We start from the raw sequence: 19,377 nt of genomic DNA, 5'->3' as shown, positions 1-19,377 counted from the left end.
AGCTATTCCATTTAAGAGAGCATGAGCGCATTTAAGGTGCATGCTGTGACTTTGGCGGATTGGTATTTTAATAGTGCAGCGCTTCTGTTCTTCTCAACAGAGGAACCTGACCGCTCATTCATGCTGTAAAGGTATTTTATTTTGTATTTTGTTTATTGTTGATGTAAAAGTGGGGGTTGTGCTCTGCTGCATGGCTTTGTGTGTCTGTGTAATAAGCAGTGGTGTACACATGCTGGGTTGCCAAGATAGCAATGAACATCTAATAGTTGACTGTTGTCTAGGTTCTAATCAGACAGTGGTGCACCTGTGTTTTCTGGTGCTAAGATAGCAATACGCCAGAAGCGTACCTGAACACACCTCACTTTAACACTATGCCCATCATCACCAACATATTTAAACGTCACAGGAGCAAGGCGTGAAAAGAGACTGTTGAAAGGTTCTAAGATAGCAATGAGCATCGCAATGTGCCTTGCTCAATGTGCCCTAACTCATTCAGAACTTAATGGCATTAACACACAAAACTAAACTAAACTAACTAAAATGCTCTTTTTATTTCCAGTTATGGGAGTTAGTTCCAAATTGTTTCTCCAGCTGTTATTTTCATTAGTATCAATCATTTTCCAGCCGTTTGTTGACCCGTCTCAACTTTTTGGAGATGGCTGCCATCAGAGGTTACATCAGGTTCAGTAGTGCTTTGAAATGGTTATAAAATCACTCTTTCACCATCTGATACATGTTGTATGTTTTATTGTTAATTAAATACACATTTTATTTTATTTAGTATTTTTCTTTTTTATTCATTTACATTTAACAGAGTGGACCAACTTTTTAGAATCTTGGCTGTATTTAGGCGTCTTTACGAGGGTGGTGACGGTGTTGGGTGTTCCTTGTTTTTGTTGCGGTTCATCATGTAGGCGGCTGCAGTCAGAGCCAGGACGCCATAGGTTGCCAGAACAAACTATACAGAGAGAGAGAGAGAGAGAGAGAGAGAGAGAGAGAGAGAGAGAGAGAGACAAAAACAACACAGTTAAATATTGTCACATGATTTCTTCTAACAACTAGTGAAGGAGATCATTTAACTCTTATAAAAAATAACTTTAACTAATTCCATTTCCAATTAGGGGTGTGGAAATTTAGGGTAAAACGCATAGTTAGTACATTTCAGACATTATATTTATACCTTATATTATATTAAAAATATCAAAGGTGGAAAGTAATTAATTACATTTACTCAAGTTACTGTAATTGGGTAAATTTTATGAGTAATTTTTAAAGTAGTTTTTAAAATATGTAATTTTACTTTTACTCAAGTACATTTTGACACAAGTAATTTACTTTGCTACATTGGAAAACTCCCAATTACTGAGTAAAAAATAAAATGCTGAGGGAAAAAAAACAATTGGCACGGATGCTCACGCGTGGAATAACGAGGCAATAACTTCCTCATGCAAAACATAATGTGCCCCGCCGGACAGATCTGTCAGCTTTCAAAACTTCCACATCAAATCTGAGAAAGCATGTGGTGTAAGTACTTTTATTAAAAAATAATAACGAACTGTAAAACTATAAAAGTACAGTTTATAGGTCACCTATATGACCATAACTTTTTAACAGTAAAGAAAAAAAGGGATCATAGAAATCTACAACACTTGTTTTATGGGGTGGTCTAAACAAATACTGCCTGAAAGGTCCAAATTATTATGTGGAATAATAGTTCATTAAAACAGTTAATTGTTTTTACTTTTTTACATCAAATAATTAAAAGTAACTATGTAACTTTTACTCAAAGTATATTTTAAATTGAGTACTTTTTTACTTTTACTCGAGTAGATTTTTAGATGGGTATTTTTACTTTTACTTGAGTAGAATTTTAGCAAAGTAAAGGTACTTTTACTTAATTACAATTTTTCAGTACTTTTTTCCACCTCTGGAAAATATACAGATATGTAACAGGCATGTTAGTACATTTTTTGGATGCTAAAGTCATTGTTGTTTTATCCACTAGATGGCACTAAAGGTCTCTGTTTCTCTTTAGTTTCGCGTGTCTAGTTTAAAAAGGCCAGGATGGCTTTTACTTTTCATTCTGAACAGAGCAGCCATGAGTGCACCACATTTAAGGGCGTTTTCACACCTGTAGTCGGAGGAGATGTAGGAATGCAACTAATTCATCACTAGGTCAACTGCAGCAAAAATACCATCTACAGCCTGAAGCCTGTGTGCCGCCACAGCAGCATTTAAGGCGGAATGGTAAATTATCAGCATTTAAGGTGGGATAGCAAATTAATGTGATTTATTTATGTGAGGAAAAGTATGTTTAAGGTGAATATTAAAAGCTAAGTAGATAGCAGCTACTTACACATAATGCTGTAGCTTGAGCAGCTCGCGCACCTTAACTTTAGACACAAACCACCTGACCAATAATGATCCAGCAGGCAGGTAAACGAGAGGAATAATTATAAACATGGAATGGTATGATCCACTTCAGGGGTGCTTAAAATCGTATCACAATATTCTTGCAGGCATATATACTGCATTGTTTTTGTAGTATTTAATATTATATGTAAGAAGTATATATTTAAATGTTTTGACCCCCCCCCCCAAACTATTGTTTTTACCCTTTTAGGGGGGGTTAAAGTCTTAATGGGGGAGGTCTGATCACCCCCAATACCCCCCATATTCGCACCTTGCCGGTAGGTCGTTTCTCTGGTCCGAATCAGTTAATTAGTTCGTTTATTTGGAGCGTTTTCTCCCTTTTCGTTTTTGTCTGGTTTTACACAGACACAACCCTAAACGCACCAAAATGCGCACCAATAAACCACGCGAGCAGACTGTGTCCTCTGATTGGTCAGAGCTGTCTGACACGGGAGTAAATATAAATATACGAAAAAAAAGTGAATAAAGCCAGAAGATTCTGTGTTCCAGCGCGAATATCGGTGCTGTAACACTGAACGCTGAAACGCTGCGCTTTTAAACACAGTGTTTAGATGTGCTGCGCAGATGTAAACATAGTAAACCGGGTCACGCGGCTGTGAGCAGTGAATGCAGCTCAGGCCGCGCGTGCATGGACACAGCGTTTGTTCATAGCTGTAGTAATTAGCGTTATCTGGCTAATATATCAGTTTAAACTGCACATTATCAACTGCGATCCGACCCAGCTATATTTAATAGCTGGGTCGGATAGAGACCGCATCACGTTCTCACCACATGTGAAGCGCCCCAGAGTTCTTTTGGTACCGGATCAAAACCTCCTCCTTTAGCTGGTCTTGATCCGGTTCTTTTGATCCGCACTCGAGTGCGATTAGTGTGTTCACACCTGCTCAATCAAACCGCACTAAAGTTACAAACAGACCAAAGTTCGTTTTAACCGGACCAAATAGTGGTGGTGTAAAAACGCCCTAAGATTCATCTTTAGTCAAAAGTTTAGACACAACTTCTTATTCATTTTTTCCATTATTGTAAATTAATCATTAAATTAGTCATCCTTAAGGAACTATGTATTAAACCCAAGTTGCCAGATTCTTGGTTTTTCCTCCCAACTGGACTTGTTTAATAGTTGTGGGCAAAGGTTTAGGGGAGAGGTTTTTTTTTGGCTATTTTTATATTTATCCTAGCCATCAAAAAGCCTTAAGTGCTTTAAGATGGACCTGGCAACCCTGGCCTCAGCTCACAGTGACTGGCTGTCTGCTTTCTCTCTATCCACTCCAAAGACAACAGAAGCTTTATATGTGGGATTTAAACACTAAAAAATATGTTGAGCGAGAGACACCTGTGTTCATTCTGTGCCAACAAATTTGTCGATGTTGTCCATTATGATGACTAAGGGCCTCACTCATTTTTGCTGACTTCTATTTTGCCCAATATGTTGTTCTTAGTATTTTTTTATGGTTTATTTTTTTGGTATTCAGTTTTGAATATTCATAATGATTAAAAGTTCATATATAGTAATTTTGATGCGAAAACATTATATCAGTGGCATAAAATGGCCATAAAATTACACTAATATTGTTTATTGCAATTATCTCTGGGACAATATATCTCCCCACAGAATCAGTAATCATGACAGGCCGAGTTTCTAAACTCCATATTAAGTCTTACAATAACCCCTAGTCATATTTCAGCTAGTGACTGTTCTCTTTAATGTGTCGCCACTTAAGAATGTGTCGCCACTGTAGCATTTAAGTTGGAATTGACAATAAGCAGTATTTAAGTTGGAATGGTAAATTACCAGTATTTAAGGTTGAATTGGCAATTAGCAGCATTTAATTGGCAGTAGTTAAGGTGAAATTGACAATGAGCAGCATTTAAGGTGAAATGGTGATTTAGCATTATTTAAGGTGGAATTGAAAATGAGCAGAATTTAAGTTGGAATGGTAAATTAGAAGTATTTAAGGTGGAATGGAAAATCACCAGAATTTAAGGTAAATTAATGGTATGGTAAATTAGCAATAAATTAGCAGTATTTAAGGTGGAATTAAAAATGAGCAGAGTTTAATTTGGAATGGTAAATAAGCAATATTTAGGGTGGAATTGACAATTAGCAGCATTTAGGATGGAATGGTAAATTGGCACCATTTCAGGAGGAATGGTAAATTAGCAGCATTTAAGGTGGAATGAAAAATGTCCAGCATTTAAGGTGGAATGGTAAATTATCAGTATTTAAGGTGGAACTAAAAAGGAGAGGCAGCTAACAATGAATGGTATGATCCACTTCTGGGTTGTGTGAAATCATATTACAAGATTATTCCAGATATGAATACTGTAAATTTATTGTAATATTTAATATTATAGGAGGACATATACAGGTTTTCACTATTGTTTTACCTTTTTTTGGGGGGGTTAAGTCTTAATTAGGGAGTAAGACTCCCCCAATCCCCCGTTATTCACACACGACATAAAGAATTCTTAAAGAACTGTTGTACTGTGGTGTACTCCTACACAGACACAGCACTGCAGCACAATCCTACTCTGTTTTTACCCAACTGACCACCAGAGGTCATCTTCACCAGACATCTGAAGGACATGTGATCCTGTTACTGCCTCAGCCCAGTTTCCCATTTCTCACACAGTGCTTTCCCGGTCTTGTGCATTTCTGCATGTCTGAGCTTCTCACCACTGTCCAGATATTTGTGTAATTTCACTTGGTGTCTATATGCTTGAGTTTATCAACTTTCATCATTTTGGGGCCTTCAAAATATTCTAATCATATTTAAAATATGCATAATCAATATAGTGAGACTAGAACAGCCTTGGTCAAGAAACTAGATTATGAAGTGTATTAGGTCTGTCATTTTAATTATTTTATCAACTTAATGTATAATATGTGGGCGTGAAGTGCTCACAATATTGCGTCATGTGTTTCTTAGCGAGAAGAACCCATTAAGGTGAATGAGCCTTACGGTTTTGAGTTTTTGTTTATTGCAGGGTGTTATATGTTGACTACAGTACTTTAGGCAAGCAGAAGAAGTTTTATACTGAAAAAAATACTTTTAACAATTTTTTCTAGATCTTCAAACTTTTAAACAGATCAGTTTGACCCAGAACATAACAGGAGAAAAACTGCAGCGTCATCGCTCTCCGGTGAGGATCTGTAATTAATTGTGGACAACAAAAATAATCTATCCTTCAAAGTTTCTTCTGTGATTAAATTAGTGCGTTATTTCAATTTTTAGTCACAAACCTGCTTTCTGAAGTATAATCCAGTGTCCATCAGTGTGTGAGTAACTCTGCGGCTGTGTGTACATGAGGTCAGCATGTGATATGAACACATGAGCTTGTTAAACAATGTTTTAAATCACTGATTCACTCAATGAGTCGACTCAACCCAAAGTGTCTAAACCCCAAACAGATTATATATATATTTATACAACCCAATTAATTTCACACGGGATTTCTCTTTTAAAAAGAGAAATCCCGTGTGAAATGAATTGGATTGTACTTTAACATGGTAACCTGTACAAATTTTTGGCACATAGCCCACCTATGCTCACTAGGGGTGTCACGATTCTCTAATTCCTCGATTCGATTCTCGATTTTCTTTTTTCTTTTTTACAGCAGAGAGGCTGTAAAAGATGTCCAGTTACTTACATTTCTGCGTCCTGTTAGTGTGTAGGTGTTAAAATGTTTTCTCCAGCCTGTAAGATTCACCGGTGCTTCAATCCCAAAGAGCTGTTTCTAGAACACACACAGAATAACAGTAATACATTTTTTGTTAATATTAAATGTAACACCACACAATACAAGGCTATTAAACTAAACTGAACCAAAAAACTACTGGTTAGACATTAAGTGGCGTGAAAAAGACAAATATAAGAACAATATTACCTGAGTAAATATAAAAAGCACTTTTTTAAGGTAAAAACTATCCAACTATCCAACTATCCAAACCAATCTAGTGGGTTTGAAAATGTGTGAAAAAGTGTTTAACCCCCCCCCCCCCCCCCCCTCCATAAATTAACTGTGATTAATCACACTTTTTGGAAAGCTAAGTTTAATTTCACTAATAAACACAACCAGACCTGATTACAGCCAGAGCTGTAGAATCAAGAAACCACTAAAATAGAACCTGTCTGACAAAATAAAGCAGATAAAAGATCTCACAACACGCTATGGCCTGATCTGAAGGAATTCAAAAAGTAATTGATCATCTATCAGTCTGGAAAAGGTTACAAAGTAATTTCTAAAGCTTTGGGACTCCAGTGGACCACAGTGAGAGTTATTAGTCACAAATGGAGAAAACATGAATCACTGGTGAACCTTCCCAGGAGTGGCCGGCCGACCGATATTACTTCAAAAGGGCATGGACAACTCATCCAGGAGGTCACAAAAGAACTCAGAACAACATTTAAAGAATTGCAGCTTTCATGCTGTCAGTTGCCTTAGTTAAGGTCAGTGGTAATGATTCAATAACAAGAAAGAGACTGGGTGAAAATGGTCTCCATGGGAGTTCCAAGATAAAAAAAAAAAACACTGCTGACCAAAAAGAACACAACAACCCGTTTCACATTGGGAAATATTCTTTTGGCTCTTCACTCAGAAGTGCATCATAATTACTGTACAGAAGTCATGTCATGCTATGGGGCACTTGCCTCAGTGTCATATTTTTTTTGCAAAGTCTGATTCAGCCAATATGATCTAATTAGTTGTTGTCCTGCCACTCAACATTAGTCTGGCTAGATATGCTGGACTTTTTCTTTGAAGGCCTAATAGAAGTAGCCCCTTTACTCTTAGTCTCTACTCTCTACTGCACAAATTACCGTATTTTTCGGACTATAAGGCGCACTTAAAAACTTTTAATTTTCACAAAAATTGACAGTGCGTCTTATAATACGGTGCGCCTTTTGTATGGATTTTACTCGTCAGGTTGTAAGGAGCAGTAAACACACACTCCGTGCAGCGTTATACAGAGTTTCAGTGCTATACAGAGTCCAGAGCCGTGCAGCTCCGAGGCTGGAGCAGCAATAGCATTAGCTAGCTTATTCACTGTTCAGAGATCAGTATTATCTAAATTTTACTCGTCAGGTTGTAAGGAGCAGTAAACACACACTCCGTGCAGCGTTATACAGAGTTTCAGTGCTATACTGAGTCCAGAGCCGTGCAGCTCCGAGGCTGGAGCAGCAAATAGCATTAGCTAGCTTATTCACTGTTCAGAGATCAGTATTATCTAAATTTTACTCGTCAGGTTGTAAGGAGCAGTAAACACACACTCCGTGCAGCGTTATACAGAGTTTCAGTGCTATACAGAGTCCAGAGCCGTGCAGCTCCGAGGCTGGAGCAGCAAATAGCATTAGCTAGCTTATTCACTGTTCAGAGATCAGTATTATCTAAATTTTACCCGTCAGGTGTAAGGAGCAGTAAACACACACTCCGTGCAGAGCCGTGCCACTCCGAGGCTGGAGCAGCAATAGCTAGATGCTAACCGCTTAGCTAGCTAGCTTTTTCACTGTTCAGAGATCAGTATTTTCTAAATTTAGCACTTTTAATACTGCTGGAGCAGTATTATTAGAGTTAGATGCTAATCGCTAAGCGTTCACCGTTCAGAGGTGAGTTATCGGCCTGTAAGTCTGTGCTGCTTTGCCTGGCTAGCATTAGCTAGATGCTAAGCGCTAACTCTCTCAGAGGTGAGTTTTATCAGCCTGTAATCTGCTTGTTTACCGTGTTAAAACAAGCTACGGGGGACGAATCGCTAGCTAATATCTCACTGTCTTACCAGAACACGCAGGATTACTCAGTGTAACGCTGTCGTTTAAGTTTGGGTTAACTTTACTAGTTTAGGTGACTAGCTAGCGTGCTAGCGGATAGCTATGCTAACGCTGGTGTAGCAAGCCTTAGTGGACATCTGGAAATCTAAGCTTACTGTAAATAAACTGAAGCACGTTACTCACCCAAATAAACAGTTTTCAGGAGAGGAATCTGTGTAGATTAATATCCAGCACTCGTTTGACTTTGAAATAGCTAGATTTGTATACTGAGACGCTCCACCGGCAAGCGACCACCCCCGGTGGGGGAAGGGAAACATGGCGCCACCCCTGTTCACTTTGATATAGGCACCCTTTCTAGTGTCACTTAACGCGCCTTATAATGCGATGCGCCCTATGTATGGAAAAATAGCAGAAAATAGGCGTTCTTTGATAGTGCGTCTTATAATACGGTGCGCCTTATAGTCCGAAAAACACGGTACATATTACTACCAACACCATGTATTCCAGTTTAAAGCATTGTGTCCATCCTGTCACTGTCCTGGTTTTATAATGACAGAATTATAATGCACTTAAAATGCATTTATCCCAAGATGGACAGGAAATGTAAACAACAAAAAAATAATAATAAAAACTGACTTACCTGAATTATTAATAAACCTTTTCACACGAACATTTAAGAAAACTGTATATTCACTACTTAAAAGTAATGGTTAACTTTCCCTATATCTATAATAACCTGTTCATTCAGATTAAATCTTGTATAAAATAAAATAAAAATATGCTGCAGACATAAAAGGTATGTAATACTGATCCATAACTGAGTTTAGTTATATAACCTACAATACCAAAACCAAAAGTTTGGACACACCTCTTCTTGTTTAATATGTTTTCTTTCTTTTTATGATTTTTTTTGTTTGTTTTACAATTTAATACTGAAGACTATAATAAAGCTATACAGGAATACATGCTGAATTATTCTGTACACAAAAAAAAAACAGAATATGTTTTACACTTTAGATTCTTCTTAGTAGTAGGGGTGGGCAATATTATATCGTATACTATATATTGTGACAGAAATATCGTGATATTAAAAATCCATATCGTGATAATAGGGCTGTTCTGTCTTAAAAGTAGTCTATTATTTACTGTGAAGCTTTAGGTATATTTTTTGTATAATTGTTTTAGTTTGCAGTTTATATGCATGCACTAAATATTCTGCAATATTTTTGCTGCATTATATTATTTTATGCTATATTATATTATATATTATGCTATACACTGTTTTTACTGTTTACTACAGAATCCCATTTGTCTTTTAATAGACTTGATGTATTTAATATTGTTACTCTACAATGTAGAAAATAAACTATACATAAACTAATTACAAATGAGAATGAGAAGATGTAAACTTTGTGGCTGGGTGTTATTTGTGATTAGTTAAGTAACTGAGGTCAAGTTAAGTAATAAGGCTCAGTGCAGGTTCTGAGAGCTATACCTTCACCTCTGTGATCAGATGACCGAAGCTGCTCAGGGGGATCCGGGTCTTCACCGGGGAGCTCGGCATGTCTGTTCACACAGTAAACTATGAATAATCCGTATTTAAAGCTGATAAATAAAGCAGAATTAGTGTATCTCCGAATTTAAACCCCCTGTTTACTGTAAAAACCCTGAAGACGAGCCTGTCTCTCTCACTCTGCTTCTGTTATGTATGTATTTGTCGTCATTTTGAATTGACAGCTTGTTAGCCAATGAAATCGTCTGTATCGCTTAAAGCTTAGCCAATGGTAGTTGTTTTGAGGGCGGGACTTAAACATACTCCCTTTACAGTTAACCCTTTAAAGCCTGAACCGTCAAATAAAAAAAAAATAATAATAAATAAATTTATTTATTCTTTAAAATTGAAACTATTCTTTAAAACACATATATAAATATAGCTCTGAAAAAAAAAATTCTGAATCAGTTTGTATGTTTACGTTAAATGAACATTGTTGTAAAATGAGCATTTCTCCCAAGTTACAAATACAAATATTTAAGTCATTTAGAGCATTTATTTGCAGAAAATGAGAAATGGCTGAAATATGAAATAAAAAGATGCAGAGCTTTCAGACCTCAAATAATGCAAAGAAAACAAGTTCATATTCATAAAGTTTTAAGTCAATTAATCAATATTAACTAATAAATAGAAAAATAATAATAATAAAAGTTTTGAGTGATTGTTAAAACCATAGGCCTATATAAATAAAAAAATATATAAAAAAATGAATGCTCTTAATTTAACTACTACTATTTTTTATAGATTTTTTATTTATATAGGCCTATGGTTTTAACAATCACTCAGGATTAATTAATTCCTAATAAGTTGATTACCACACTAATGCTACACTGAGGTCTCAAAAAAAATGTTCTAAAGGATGTTTTTTACTGTGTTAAATTTTTCTTCTTTCAGTAGAATACTCATTATAAAATACTAATTATAGAAGCGTCACTTGATGAAAATACAATCGTTTCTGAAAATGTTTGTTTGGTTAAATTCTGAAGATTTGACTTTCTTATTACTCTCTAACATCACATTGAGGTAAGATAATATTGTTGTTCTTTTTATTTGTCATTATCTTACCCATATTCTGTGTGTTGTTTTAAATGAACTGTAAAAGAGATTATGTTGTCACTCCTTTTCCTACTGGAATTAAAGTCTGTTTAGAGTAAAAACAAAACTACTTAAATAGTGTAATTTCAGATGGCTGGACAGAGACACTATAGACCTTAATAGTGCAAAAAAAAATAATACAAATTCAGCTTGTGCTCTCTAAATATCACCATCGGCCATTAACAAAACAATATGGATAGATCACTGGTAGTTAGTTAGTTAAGAAGGTAGGATGGTAGGTAGGTAGGTAGGTAAGTAGGTAAATGGGTAGGTAGGTAGGTAGGTAGGTAGGTAGGTAGGTGGATAGGTAGGTAGATACTTTATTGACCTCAAAGAAAATTTATTTTGTTCCAATGCAGGGAAAAGAATATACATATAAATACTGAAGCATTTGAAACTAAACTGAAATAAATCTTTGGGAGAAGTGGAGAATTTTCTGACAGAATTGCAGGGCTGCCAAAATTATTGACCACGACTGTAATACTATCAGGGGGACCTGTGTGCCAAACTGCCTTACTGTTTTATCACCATTGTGAAGGTCAGTGAAATGAGGCCAAACAGTGTTGTCTTTCACATATTCCACAGTGACTAGACAACTTCCTGTATCAGCTACAGAACTGTACATTTAAAGTGAGAAAAGTCAACACAGGTAGTGTGCACAATTCTAATTAAAAATGCCAATTTTTATATTGAATTTGTTTTGTTTTGTTTCATTGCAGACAGTTTGACCCTAAATAACACCTGAAACACTTGCTATGACCTTAAATCCTAAACACTGTAAGCATAGGCGGATCTACTGGGGTGGCATAGGGTGGCAACTGCCACCCTAAAAGAAAGCTTTGCCACCCCAGTTGGCAGCAACAAATTAAAAGAAAAGTTATTATGGACAATTTGACATTTACGAGAGCGGAACTCTGATGCCGGACTGCAGTGAACGCAGCCCGAAATGAGGTCTGAACTGTAGGAGATTCATTTGTTTAGAAAACTGAGTGTCGGGAAGCGAGGGAGCCAGCAGTCATGAAGAAATCTTTCAAGAAAAGAATATAATTAAAGCACTGTGCTAGTATAGTTGCGATGCTGATTTTGAGCTTATAAACCTTATTTTTCTAAGTATTACACATATTGTTTGCTAGGTCCAGTGAGGTTAGTGACGCCTTACTTTAATCTGACCCCGCACTCTCTCCACCTCACACACACGCACACACACATGCACACATACACACAAAGAGCGAGCCTCCCTTCTTCTGCCTCTCACACACACACACATCCCCACTCTCTCTCTGTAATGCAAGCCACTGATTGCAGGTAAAGTAAATAAATAGCTGTGTGAATTTTATGTTTTTCAGAATATTGTATTCTTGATTTTGTTCATTTATAAAATATTGTCAAAGTGTACAGCAATTACATCCAACAAACAAAACTTTAAAAAGTTTATTTAGAATTATTTTAGTAGATGTTACAGTAGTAACATTAAACTAAAATCATTAATTAGAATATTTTGTTCCCTCCCAACTTAGGAATACTACTGCTTTCAACTTAGGTTAAAAAACCCAAGATTTATTATTCAGTTATTAATCATAATGCAAGAAAAACAATTGTAAATTATTTGGTTTGCATAAGTCTATTTTGTGGAGTCCCCCCAGGTTCTATTTTAGGGTCTAAGGTTATTATTATTAATTATTATATTAAATTCTCCCCCTAAAAATTAGAGCAACCCTTAACGGTTTTATAATTTGCCAATTGTCAATAAATAAATAATACTTCTTCATTACCAGGCTACTAGATGTGGTCCATAGGCGACCATGCCTGGCTGATTTGATAACAGTGAAGCGCTAAAGTTCAGCAAACCAGCTGCTAGTTAACTAGCTAGTTAACTTTAGAAAAGGGGCAGGTGGTCCAGCAATTAATTATTATTGTTTATTTTTTTTATTTCTCTATGATGGGGAGCTGAAATAAGTTTTTTTTTAAGCTTTATTTTTTTGCTGCCGCCTCTTCTATCTGTTGCACCATTAAAGGTGAAAAGGGAAAGTTAGCTTACTAGCTAGCTACTGAGATGAACTACTAGCAACTAGTGGCTATCAAAAAAAAAACAGGAAATTACATATTAAACTATAGTAATGTATTGTGGGTTTCTGTGGTCGCTTGTTCCACCATCTTGCCAGTGATTCTCATATCCCTCAAGTGTACCTTGAGTGTAATCTCTGTTTGAAGGGCCATGTACCTACCCCTCTAGCCTATTAACAATAGGGCCAACCCTTCCACTACATGTGAATGCATAAAACAGAGGGGTAGGGTAAGTGGCAGGGACAAGAGGTGACCTGTGATTGGACCTAAGTTTTGGGAAAAGGAAGTTAAACTGTGGTAAATGCTTTACTGTGCAGCTCTATTTTTGTTATATGTTGTGGGCCTAACATGCAGGAATGGATGTACAGTATATTGTAGCATCGTAGCTTAGGCCAGCCTGAAAAAAGAGTGTGTTTACATGGTAGGTTTATTACTGCTCTAATAAGAGCCGCTGTGGGCTGTGAGGCAGCTGCTGACACTGCATTTACACTAGCAGGTGACAGAGCGACAAGCAGCCAGTCATTTCTTATAGGAGAACTTGATGTGTAGCTGTGATGTGTAGCCACGATTTCTCAAGCAGTGAAAGAGAGACAAGCGACAGATCAATTTCAGATTTTCTCAACTCTACACGTCATTGCTATTCTGAACAGTGTGGCCATTTCTCAATCTGGTGTCTTGTCTGTATTGTGTTTATGTGAATTTGGGAAATGTCATCAGTCGCAGAACAAGCTCTGTCTTCTTGCTCTTCCTGTATTATCAAGGATGCATCAGGATTTGTCTTTCCCAGAATGCTTTTCACACCGCAGCTTACAATAAACTTAAGTTATCAATACAGTAGTGATGTATAACAAAAAATAAAGTTATTATAGCTGAAAATGTAGTTGTTTAGACTTCAATTTGTACCCGTTTAACACACGGTTTGTTTTTTTACAAACAGCAGAGATGTAGTACTGATTCAGGACGGTGTCACACATTACAAATGTGTGTGTGTGTGTGTGTGTGTGTGTGTGTGTGTATTTACATATAAATATAAAATGTATTAATTTATACACTTATTAATATGGCATACCATATGTCTGTCTTTGTTAAAGAACATAATATAAAGTATTTCAGAAGGTATTTGTAATGTGTGTCAGCGTCCTGAATCATGACTACATCTCTGCTGTCGGGTAAAAACCCTCCTACCCAACACTAAGGGAGGAAGGGATTCAAGGATTCAAGGATTCAAGGAGATTTTATTGTCATTCGCATCTTATGTGGTACATGAGGTGGAACGAAATTGTGATCTCACGATCCAGTTTACACCCAGGAGCTGTTATTAAATAGATATATAGATAAAAGTACAATAAAGGAATACAATAAAAATAGAATATACAAAATAGTTAAAGATAAATACCCCAAATGAAATAAATAGAAAGAGTAAATAGAAAGAGTAGACAGGTTGCAACAACAAGTCCAGAGTGCAAGTGTGCTATAGCAGCATGAAATGAATTAGAGCAGTAGAAAATAAAGTGTCTCAGTGCGGGTAAAGTGACCGTGTTTGTGCAGTAATTGTCCTTGTGTGTCAGTGCAGTGTGTTGTTAAGTGGAGTTTAAGAGTCTTACAGCTTCCGGAATGAAGCTGTTTCTCAGTCTGGTTGTTTTGCACTTGATGCTCCGCAGCCTCCGTCCTGAGGGAAGCGGGACAAAAAGTGCATGTGCTGGGTGGGTGGGATCCTTCCTGATGCAGGTGGCCCTCTTCCTGCATCTGGAGGTGTAGATGTCCATGGTGCTGGGGAAGCTGACTCCAACAATCCTCTGTGCAGCCTTCACCACCCTCTGCAGTGCTTTCCTGTCTGCAGCAGAGCAGCTTCCATGCCACACGTTGATGCTGGAGCACACAACGCTCTCCACCACACATCTGTAAGGGGGAACACCAACAACATCAAACCCCTACACAGGAAATTTGGCAGTGTTAAATCAACACTTAGAGTTAAATTAACACTGAGAGTGTAAAGTTTAACACTAACAGTGTTGATTTAACACTGCCAAATTTCCTGTGTACATATTCACACAAAAAAGGGATAAAGGTGACTGAAAGTCCTCATATGAGCTTGCAGGCTCTCTTCTATTTTTCTATTTTTATAGTGGAGCCTTATTAATGTATTTTTTTTTTTCACTGCAGACAAACCAAGTCTCCCTGAAGCTGAGGGAGTCTCTCGCATTTCGGTAGTGGCTCCCTGATGCCCACAAGTCACATATAATCTCCCGCAATTCAGAACGAGTGCCCCAAACGCGCACTGCACGCAAACGCGCTCACAGACGACAGACTTTTTTCTCTCTAATCGCGTGTGGGAAGGAGAGAGAGAAAACAGAGAGGGTTCTGATTGGCCTGTTCTCTGCAAAGAGTCTGTGAGAAAGGTAATCCCGGACGGCATTTGTTCAGTGTGAGAGGAAGCAGATCATGGCGGAAGCAATATTAATAATTATTGTAATATGATATGAAATGTTTTTGATGTTGTGCAATTTTTTGTGATATTGTAACCGGCGTGGGTAACCTCCCTGAAATCAACTTTTGCAACTTGGGATGTCTGTCACTGTATTGTGCTAAATAATATTTTTACCATTAAGCCCACCTCCTTTGTTCCTACTAGGTTCCTACCTACTGTAATTACTAATGTGTAATTTATTTTTCCGTAGTGAACAGGCACTATGTGAACCGGATAGAGAAGTGTTCAGTAAATGAGAGTCTGGTGACCTGGCCTTGCATGAGAGAAGAACCAGTAAAGAGAATTTGTTGCTCGGTTGCCACACAACTGTCTGACCACAAGAACTGCATGAGTGGCAAATTTCCTCTTTTCAAAGTTCAGCTTTCAGTTTTTACACCACAAATCATCAGAAGCTGAAAAATAAAGACATAGTTCAGTAAAAACATTTTCAACCTAAAACTATATAGGAAGTAAAACCTTATTTTATGTTTTTAGAATGATACCTCGTACAAAACTTATGACAAAACATTATGCTTCATTATATATATACAGTACTGTTCAAACGTTTTAGGCATCTGTGGGAATTTCAGTAAAGAAAAAGCTTCTTATCTGTGAAGTAAGTGTATAATTAGCTCAGCAAAACACGCTGCAGCATTACGATAAATACAAACAGCAAATTTACAAAAAGTAGTGCAGCTTTTACAGCACTGTTTTCCTTAAAACATCTTCTAATCTCTTCTCCTCATTTGAGTTTAATAGTGTTTTTTTTCTAGTTCTCATCATATTAATCAACAACTGGTTTGGTAAAGTTGGTAAATTCAGTAAAACAGGTGAGCTGCTGATGGAACTGAACATAATATAAACATGCTGGCTGAGGAGCATCCAGGAGAAATCTGGAATCTCTACACTTTGTTTTTCAGCTTGGCTCAGAATACAACCTACCTACCAAAAATGAGAAATTCTTGTTACGTTTTACTGTATTTATGTTTATTTGCATCTGTTTAAATCATATGTGGTGCTTTTTTTCCAGACAAAAACACTCATATTGCTGAAATAAATGGATTAGTGTAATTTGCTTAGGTGCCTAAAACTTTTGCACAGAACTGTATAAAATAAATCATGCGTCTAAAATGAGTGAATAAATGATATACTCTACTATTCAGTGTTTATTTTTTTCATTATTATGTATTATTATAATGTTTTTGTATTAAACAATAACTTTTTTATGTATTTAAGATTCTCCAAAGTAGCATCTCTGGCTTAGATAGTCAGCTTTGCGCATCTTGGCTGGATTTTCTCAGTCAGTTTAACGAGGTGGAGTCACCTGGAATTCAGGCTTTCAGTTAACAGCTGTGCTGAACTTGTCAAGAGTTAATGTTCTAAAACATAATGGCAAAAACTACTTAACAAAGTAAAGAAAATACTGTAATACTTTAAGAAACAAAGGTCAGTCAATCTGAAAACAAAATACAGTTGATGAAACTGGCTCTCATCAGGACCGCCCAAGGAAAGGAAGACCAGGAATTACCTCTGTTGCACAGGTTAAGTTCATCAGAGTTACCAGCCGCAGAAACTAATACTCGGTACAGAGTATTTTTGTTTGTTTAACATTTTTAAGTTACTACATGATTCCAAATGTGCTTCTTTATAGTCTGGATGATTTTAGTATTCATTTACAATGTAGGCAAATGTTATTTTCCTGTAGAGATTCATACATGTATTTGCATTTAACAAAAACAAGAAAACTTTTGCAAATATGCCAATAAAATGATGCATAAATGTTTTTTTGTTTTTTGTTTTTTCAAAAATACACATCAAATAGTATAATTCATGATATACCGCAAGTATTAAAATTGCTTTAAACTTGGAACCTAGTTTGTAATTCAAATTCAGTACTCTTTCTCTGATTGGACTCTTCATTTGGGTGTGTCTCCTTATTCTTCAGCTGTGATTAAAAAAAAGCCTCAGCTGGTTGGTCCAGACAAGTTCCTTATCACAATAAATGCAGTGAATATTAATCATCATAACTGTAAATGAATTGTTCTCTCTGATTGTGGAAACAGCAGCGGGTAGGTTCCTGCTCTTTCACCACTTCTCATATGGATATAGATCAGTGGTTATAATTTGTTCCTTTATTCTTCACATACTAAACTCTTTCCCGTTTAGAGAGAAGGAGCAGACACACTCTTCTTATCAGGTAATCATGCTTCTACTTCTTTCTTTTGACAAAATGGAAAATTATAATGATATATATGATAATTGTTTCACTGGAATGAAATGCTTGACTGGTATTAACTGGTAACTTCTTATTTTACTGGCAGTAGTACAAATTAAGCAGCTCACAAGAGTGTGTAATAATCCAGTTTTTATTGTAAATTTCATTTATCCACTTATCTAAATGTGTCTTATTAATATTTGATTATAGATCACTGTAGATAAACTGTACTGTTGGTAGGATCATGAAAAAAAAAGAAAGACTAATTAACATCTTTATCCAGTAGTACCAGCTGTACGGGTGGAATGTGTAAAATATAAGAAAAATAGAAGCAAAAGAAAAGATTTTAGACAGATCACTTTTTATATGTCTACAATCACATAAAAACATATAGAATAAAACCATATCTAAAAAAAAAGATAGATAGATAAAAAAATACTAATAGTAAAAAAGTATTAGTATTTACTAATAGTAAAATACTAATAGTAAAAAAATGATCATGCTGCCATTTTTTATTTAAAAAAAGGCTGGATTTTATTTAATTAAATGTATGTTGAGTTTTACACTTTTATGAGACCTACCTTTTAAATTTCAAAGTTTTACCTCAATTTCTTTTGCACTGGTTCTAATTTTTAATTTTGTGCAGAGGTAAAGGAAGCACCTCCTTCACCAGGTGTGACAGTTTCCTACATTTATTTTGACATTAATTGTATTGAAGACAGTATAAACCCAAGATGTTTCATGTTTTGTCTTCACAACTTTTATATTTTATTTGTTAATATACAATACCAGTCAAAAGTTTTTTATTCTTTAGTTTTACTATTTAGGCACTTCAATCAATATCAAGAAATGGTACAAAATTCACTGTATAAGTATATTGTAAAGCAGTGCTGGAACAGATTGTGTTACTGCACTTTCATGTTGATGAACTAAAAAAAAGGCACAGAAACACTGAGAACTCTTACTATTATGCTAAAAGAACTATGAATAGTATAATTATTTCCTTTAAAGAAATCACAGATGAATCTGGAAACTGGAGAAAACTGCTGAAAGAAGAATCACGTCTGGCTGACCCACATGGCAACAGCGCCTTGAGTTAGAGTTAGTCTGACAGGTGGAGTGCAGTAATAAAGTCATTGCTCAAGATCAGAAAATAAAAACGTAGCTTGTCTGGGTCATACAGTACTGCTACTGGACAACTAAAAAACAGGGGTCATCTCTTTTGACCAGTAGTGTACATCTCTTCCTGCATTTTGGGTCTGCAACTTGTTCCAAAAAAGTTGGGTCAGAGGCAATTTAGGTATTTAGAGGAAAGTGCAGTGACTCGGTTCCGATACATCAGCTCACAGATGCCTTGTGCTGAATCGACATCACCCTAGTAGTGATGTGGGGGAGAGAGTGCCATCTACCCCCCCCAGAGAGAGTAAGGCCAATTGTACTCTCTCAGGGCTTCGGTAGCTGATAGCAAGCTATAAGAACAGGATTCGAACCAGCGATCTCTGGATCATAGTGGCAGCGCTTAGCCCACTGGACCACTCGAAGCCTCAGAAGCCCCTATGTTTACCGGCTCTGTAGCACCGGGACTACAGCGTCATAAGAAAGAATAGGTACTGTGGTGAAGACCAACATTACAAAGTGGTGAATGCTTTACTGTTCCAACTTTTCTGGAATGTGTTGCAATCAAAGTAAATGTAAGCACTGTATTTATTATTATTTGCATGTTCCATACATTCTTAATTAAATGAGGGTTGTATAACACAATGTTCTTTTTTTATTGCTACAGGAT

At 36.4% G+C, this 19,377-nt stretch overlaps 1 protein-coding gene across 3 annotated transcripts; it reads right to left on the bottom strand.

Moving 5' to 3' along the window:
- Nucleotides 1-730: 730 nt before the first annotated feature.
- LOC111193560 (ATP synthase membrane subunit K, mitochondrial) lies at nucleotides 731-9,931 on the bottom strand. 3 transcript variants are annotated; one of them, XM_022674905.2, is made up of 3 exons: nucleotides 9,700-9,931; nucleotides 6,085-6,165; nucleotides 731-958 (listed from the first exon to the last, which is right to left on the bottom strand). In XM_022674905.2, exons 1-3 carry the CDS (start codon nucleotides 9,760-9,762, stop codon nucleotides 857-859), a joined length of 246 nt encoding a protein of 81 aa, XP_022530626.1. In that variant the 5' UTR covers nucleotides 9,763-9,931; the 3' UTR covers nucleotides 731-856. The 3 variants fall into 3 exon arrangements, with proteins under 3 accessions (XP_022530626.1, XP_022530624.1, XP_022530623.1); XM_022674903.2 differs by having other exon boundaries at nucleotides 6,085-6,171; nucleotides 9,700-9,930; XM_022674902.2 differs by having other exon boundaries at nucleotides 6,085-6,171; nucleotides 9,694-9,928.
- Between the last annotated feature and the right edge of the window lie 9,446 nt (nucleotides 9,932-19,377).

Source organism: Astyanax mexicanus, chromosome 21 (genome assembly GCF_023375975.1).
Source record: "Astyanax mexicanus isolate ESR-SI-001 chromosome 21, AstMex3_surface, whole genome shotgun sequence".
Lineage (NCBI taxonomy): Eukaryota > Metazoa > Chordata > Actinopteri > Characiformes > Acestrorhamphidae > Astyanax > Astyanax mexicanus.
This window is presented reverse-complemented; position numbering and strand designations above follow the sequence as displayed.

What these genes read in the sequence shown, in the direction of transcription:
- LOC111193560 (XM_022674902.2), bottom strand. Translation starts at nt 9,762, where the DNA reads ATGCCGAGCTCCCCGGTGAAGACCCGGATCCCCCTGAGCAGCTTCGGT. An exon ending in ATCTGATCACAGAGGTGAAG is followed by an intron (nt 6,172 to 9,693) that starts GTATAGCTCTCA and finishes TGTGTGTTCTAG; the next exon opens with AAACAGCTCTTTGGGATTGA. An exon ending in CACTAACAGGACGCAGAAAT is followed by an intron (nt 959 to 6,084) that starts GTAAGTAACTGG and finishes CTCTCTGTATAG; the next exon opens with TTTGTTCTGGCAACCTATGG.